At 45.9% G+C, this 6,158-nt stretch overlaps 1 protein-coding gene across 1 annotated transcript; it reads left to right on the forward strand.

Moving 5' to 3' along the window:
* Nucleotides 1-756: 756 nt before the first annotated feature.
* Nucleotides 757-5,830, forward strand: LOC116989930 (nuclear factor 7, ovary-like). The gene is made up of 5 exons (XM_033047484.1): nucleotides 757-840; nucleotides 924-1,019; nucleotides 2,973-3,206; nucleotides 5,620-5,642; nucleotides 5,737-5,830. The coding sequence occupies exons 1-5, from the start codon at nucleotides 808-810 to the stop codon at nucleotides 5,828-5,830; spliced, it is 480 nt and encodes a 159-aa protein (XP_032903375.1). The 5' UTR covers nucleotides 757-807.
* Nucleotides 5,831-6,158: the final 328 nt, after the last annotated feature.

Here is a 6,158-nt window from a genome sequence, read left to right on the forward strand (position 1 = left end):
TTAATATTGTGTGAAGCACTGAGTATGTGTGCGTGTGATGCTGCTGAAACGTCGATGTGATTTTCATCGCAGTTGTTCATCGCAGTACTTGTACAGATGACAATAAATCCGACTTGACTTCACTCTAAGTTTATATTTAACCATCGTTTTACACCCCAGTTAGTTTCTTTTTTCTGTCCTGCTCTAAACTGTCCCATTACATTCCCTGCGTTATATTTATATACCGGTCAGTTTAACATCTCACTAAGCCCTCCATGGGTATTTGAGGCCAGGACACGGTCACCTAGAACACGTTCACCCTGACAAACCTACAGCAAACCTGGAGACGGCAACGTGCGCGGCAACGTGCGCGGTACAGAGGGATCACAAGGGATCAGCAGCTCCCAATCAGTGAAAGCAGTTTCAAACCAGGAAGTGGCAGGAGTTAAAATGGCTTCTAAAGAGCAGGTCGTGAATTTAACCGAGGAGACAATTTGTCCCATCTGCCTGGATTTCTTCACCGATCCTGTTATCCTGGAGTGTGGTCACAACTTCTGCCGCTCCTGTATCACACAGAGTTGGGACAGTGAGGAGAGAAACTCCTGCCCGGAATGTAGAGAGGAATTTACAGACCGCACCCTCAAAGTTAATCGGGCCTTGGCGAGACTGTCTGAGAAATTTCGAACACTGAGCCTGAATACGGCAGAGAAGGAAAGTAAACATCACTGCGAGGAACATCAGGAAGAACTGAAGCTGTTTTGTGAAACTGACAAGAAACTGATCTGTGTGGTTTGTGCAGCTGGGCGGGAACACATAAAACATCGTTTCATGCAGATCGATGAAGCTGTTGAAACCTACAAGGTAAAAGCAAACCGACTACGATCACTTGCTTGAATGTATAGTTGAATGTTTATTGTCTAACCCCCTTTCTCTCTGATTCCCAGGATCAGGTTAAATCATCCATACAATCTCTGACTACAAATAAATCAGCCATCCAGGAAATGGAAGAGCAACAGAAGCAGAAGATTTCCCAAGTCCGGGTGAGGCCTTGCTGTGTGGCATTTCTGATCGTGTTGTCTAGTTTTGTATTTTGGTTAATGCACTACAGCGTAGCGTGGCAGCAGTTAGTTGCGCTGTTGATTGATTTGAATTGAATTGAATGCCTTTATTGTCATTTATTGCCTTTATTTCGTGCCTGCACTCATACATACATCATACAATAATAACAACAATAAACACAAATTAACACCACCACAGTGAGTCCTCCAAGCACCTCACTGTGGTGGAGGCAAACAACTTAGGGCTGCAGTCTCTTCCCTCCTCTTCTCCCTCTGTTTCACTGCTCCGGTGAATTCGGTTTGACCCTGACTTCTGGTATTGTCTACGTGACGCTTCCATGTCCCCTTCCCCCCGCTCTCTACCCCTCCCCCAGTACAACACTCCCCCCACCGCCCAACTCCCTCCATTAGTATAACTCTCCCCTTAACCCCCCCCGCCCCCAACTCCCTCCTATGGTATAACTCCCACCCGCCCCCCCACTTCATAACCTGGAATTACACTCCCCTACCCCACCCCCTCCCCTGGTACAACTCTGACCACTCCTCACCACCAAACCTTTCACCTCCCCTGGCACAACTCCCCGCTACCCCTCCCCTGGAACAAGTAATAATAATAATACATTTTATTTTTGAGCGCCTTTCAAAAATCTCAAGGACACCTTACAGAGATTAACAAGAATAATAAAACATATAATCGGAAAAAAATTAAATAATAATGACATCACCAAAACACAAATTAAAAACAGAATTCAATACGAAGACAAAAAATCAAAAACACAATGTGAAGAGAGAGCAGCGGCAGCTAAAGCGCGCCAGCATCCACTCTCCCTTCCGACTGCCATCTTGGACACAGACTAACAGGATATCAGTCCCCATCCCCAGTTCTCCCAAAGTCAGGCCTATTGACGCCTCCGCTATTGCCTCTACGGAGGCCCGATGTTCCTGGCCGTTCTCACCGGTTGGTGTTGCCCCGGCGTCGGGAGAGTCCTCTCAGCGGCTGGGCCACGTGCAACGGCCGCTTCCTGACTGGGGACCGCGGCTTCAGAAGCCGACAAGGCCGCGTCGGTTTGGAGCTCCCTGGCTCCCGATGTTAGAGTCGGCGCCGCCCGCTCCGCTCCACAGACCCGCAGCCCGGAGGTGTTGAACACGGCGGTCACATCTCACCGGAGCTCCAGCGCGCTGATCCAGCGCGGCGACCCAGGCAAGGCATCGCCCGCTCCGCTCCACGTTAGCGCCCCAGCGCTGTGCCGCCACCGAAGCCGAGGTGCTGGGCAAGTCTGTCCTCCCACCACGACTACTCTTCCCCAGGCACAACCCTGCCCTCCCTCTCTCACATAACTCCGCCCACCCCCCATGCTTCTTACAGTATAATTTAAGGGTAAACAAGCAAGGAAATTGTGTCATTTCAAGGTATAAATATCAACAATTCTCTGCATGGGGGCGCTGCCTCATTTTACCGCCACCAGGGGCGCTGCCCCCTGGACCCCCATCTCTCTTCCTCTTTTTTCAGTTTTTTCCTTGTCTCATGCCTGATCACGGGATATGGGGAGAAAGCAGGAACTGATTCTGGTTGATCAGTCATGATCATATTGAATGGCGGTGCTGGCTCGAAGGGCTGAATGGCCTACTCCTGCACCTATTGTCTATGTTTCTATGTTCTCCCCGTGACCAGGGTGGGTTCCGCCCACATCCCCCAGACATGTTGGTTTAATTGTTTGCTGTAATGAAGCTGCTGAAGGCGGGTGATCTGTGAGTCGGTGGGAGTTAATGTGGACGTGAGGGCCATTGTGTTTCAGGGAAACGGGAGGAAATGAGATTAATGGGATTATTCTCAGGAACAGCATAGATATCGATGTGCCAAATGGTCACCTTCTACTTCACAACGAAATAGAATACAGAAATATATTCTGACAATCTTCACCTTTCATTTGACAGGAGCAGTCACAAAGCCTCAAGTCTCACGTCACATCTCAGTTTGCTGAACTGCACCAGATTCTCGTGAAGAAAGAGCAGCGCATTCTTGGAGAGATCAAGGAGGATGAGGAGAAGATTCTAAGTCCAATGGAGAAAAATCTTCAAGACATTCAAGAGAATTTAAACTCTATTGAGGAGGAACTCTCAAATCTGCAGGGGCGAATGGAACAAACAGACATCGTGTTATTTCTGAAGGTCAGGGGTTATGTTTCAATCTCGTTCAATGAAACTGCAGTCCCAACATTGGGAGCGATATATTTGTGCAAATGCAACGTTTATCAATTCCTATATTTATCCAACGTCCTCCATACAAACAGGCTCTGCTACCGCATAATCCATAGTAGACGGATTAGACCATTCGGCCCATCTAGTCTACTCCGCCATTCAATCATGGCTGATCTTGCTCACATTTTTAACTCCTGCCTTCTCCCCAGTGCCTGATGGTCTACATCCCAGGGTACTTAAGGACGTGGCTCTAGAAATTGTGGGCGCATTGGTGATAATTGTCCAATGTTCTATAGTTTCAGGATCAGTTGCTGTAGATAGGAGGGTAGCTCATGTTATCCCACTTTTTAAGAAAGGAGGTAGAGAGAAAACAGGGAATTATAGACCAGTTACCCTGACATCAGTTGTGGGGAAGATGCTGGAGTCAATTATAAAAGATGAAATAGAGGCACATTTGGATAGCAGTAACAGGGTCTGTCCGAGTCAGCATGGATAATTACGAAGGGGAAATCATGCTTGACTAATCTTCTGGAATTTTTTGAGGATGTAACTAGGAAAATGGAGATGGGAGAGTCAGTGGATGGAGTGTACCTGCACTTTCAGAAAGCCTTTACGGTCCCACATGGGAGATTAGTGGGCAAAATTAGAGCACATGATATTGGGAGTAGTGTACTGACATGGACAGTGAATGTGAGTGGAGGGCGAATGAGTGGGAATTAATGGGCATGTGAAATGGAATAGGGTTCAAGGAATTGGATTGTGGGAATAGAAAGGAGGGTAATGCAGATTACTTTCACAACATTCCAGTAGCTTTCAGACAAGCCCTGAATTGCCAGGATAATGAAAGCTACGGATTAAATGCAAGCAAATGGGAGCGGTGTAGGTAGGTACAGTGGCAAGCATGGGCATTGTGGGCCGAAGGGCCTTTGTCTACACTCCATGTCTCGAGATTGGGTTGCCTATGCGACCTTCCATTTTGTGAAGATATGCCGGAGAATGACATAATATATTGATCTTCACCTTTCATCTGACAGGATCAGTCACACAACAACTTTCAGTCACAGATCACAACCCAGTTTGCTGAACTGCACCAGATTCTCACTAAGATTGAGCAGCATTTACTCGTTCCTTCTCTCCAGAGATGCTCCCTGACCCGCTGATTTACTCCAGCATTTTGTGTCTACCTTTGATTAAACCAGAATCTGCAGTTCTTTCCTCCACACCTATTCTCTCTCTAGTTGTCCCTTTGACCTCAGAGGGAACCATTCACTCCAGAGTTATTCTTTAGCTATTAATATACATGTTGTATCTCTGGGGATTCTCTTGTTTGTTGTGACATGTGACTCTGTTTTGTTCTGCTGATTTTCTTTTAATTTACTCCTGCAAGTTTTTATACTGCAAAACAAATTGCTTGATGACAACAACCTGTACCCGACCAGTGCCTCACACCCTTTGTGGTTCCCTCATCCTGATACGTGATCTTATGTTACATTACCATCTGCATCGACCAGACCTGTGACTGCAAATTCCACATTCTGATCACTGAATTTCTGACAGGATTTGCTCCAGGCCACTTTGAATTTTACATTTGTGTTTTGGTATCTGCAGAACCGGTGATACATTCTCCATCCACACCCAATCTAATCCATCATTAATCTTAAATCCCTCCAACCAATCATGATTAACAGCTGATTGTTGGGTAACATATGATAAGCATTTTTCGACACTGGGCCTGTACTCGCTGGAGTTTAGAAAAATGAGCGGGGACATCATTGAAACTGACTGAAGAATGAAGCGGGTCAGTGGATGTGGAGAGGATGTTTCCACTAGTTGGAGAGTCTAGGACAAGAGGTCAGAGCTTCAGAATTAAAGGACGTTCCTAGAAGAAGATAAGGAGGAATTTTAGTCAGAGGATGGTGAATCTGTGGAATTTATTTTCAACAGATGGCTATGGAGGCCAAGTCAGTGGATATTTTTAAGGCAGATATATTTCGATTCTTGAATACTACGCGTGTCAGAGGTTAAGGGGACACGACAGGAGAATGGGGGATAGGAGGAGAGAGAGAGATGGGTCAGCCATGATTGAATAGTGGAGTAGTCTTGATGGGCCAAATGGTATAATACTGTTCCTATCACTTATGACCTCATGACATTATTCAGCAGAAAATTCAAAACACGTCCAGACTTTCCTGCACATTTCGTCCTCTGAGTTATAGCATAAATGTCACAAAGATTCATCATACCTCCTGCATTGGTTCCATCAATGTAATGTCCTCTGTGTGACAACGTGAGCGCGAGTCAGGAAATGGAAATGTTCAACTATGTGAAATAACTTGCGTGAAATTGCTGTTCCCTCAGTCAATTTCTGCTTTCTTTATTTCAGGAGGAAGCTGGTCGCAAGAGGAGGTAGGACATGTTCTTCAATTAAACTCTGCACGGATCTGTAAAGTCACATAAACATGTTGACGAGCAGGTTATAACCGGTTATTTATATTTGCAGAATTAGTGATGAAGTCCAGACATTGTCACTGAGAGATGGTGCCATACTGGATGAAAGATTCGATCACCACCTACTGGTTGAACGCAGGTGTTGAGAGATATCGTTGTTGCCAATCACCAAGGTAAAACATATGGATTCCTTACTTCTCATGTGGGTGACATATTTAAGTTGTAAATACTTGCAAAGATTGACCGTAATGATGAACTGAAGGGGAACTAAAGTTTTATACCAGCACCAATCTCACCTGTTGGGAAGCTTCACAGTCAAGTGGTCAGCTGGAGATGTCAGAACCCTGAACACATCCAACACAGGAGCACAATACAACCAAGACACAGACTGCTAGATGAACTAAAAACATCTTAACCCCATCCCGCAGAAACACTGCACGATACGAGTTTGAATTCTACTAGTTAGCCAGCAAA

This window comes from Amblyraja radiata, chromosome 30, assembly GCF_010909765.2.
Source record: "Amblyraja radiata isolate CabotCenter1 chromosome 30, sAmbRad1.1.pri, whole genome shotgun sequence".
Taxonomy (NCBI): Eukaryota; Metazoa; Chordata; class Chondrichthyes; order Rajiformes; family Rajidae; genus Amblyraja; species Amblyraja radiata.

Coding starts and splice junctions, on each gene's coding strand:
- LOC116989930 (XM_033047484.1), top strand. CDS start 808: ATGCAGATCGATGAAGCTGTTGAAACCTACAAG. Junction 841..923: donor AAGCTGTTGAAACCTACAAG/GTAAAAGCAAAC, acceptor TCTGATTCCCAG/GATCAGGTTAAATCATCCAT. Junction 3,207..5,619: donor ACATCGTGTTATTTCTGAAG/GTCAGGGGTTAT, acceptor TCTTTATTTCAG/GAGGAAGCTGGTCGCAAGAG.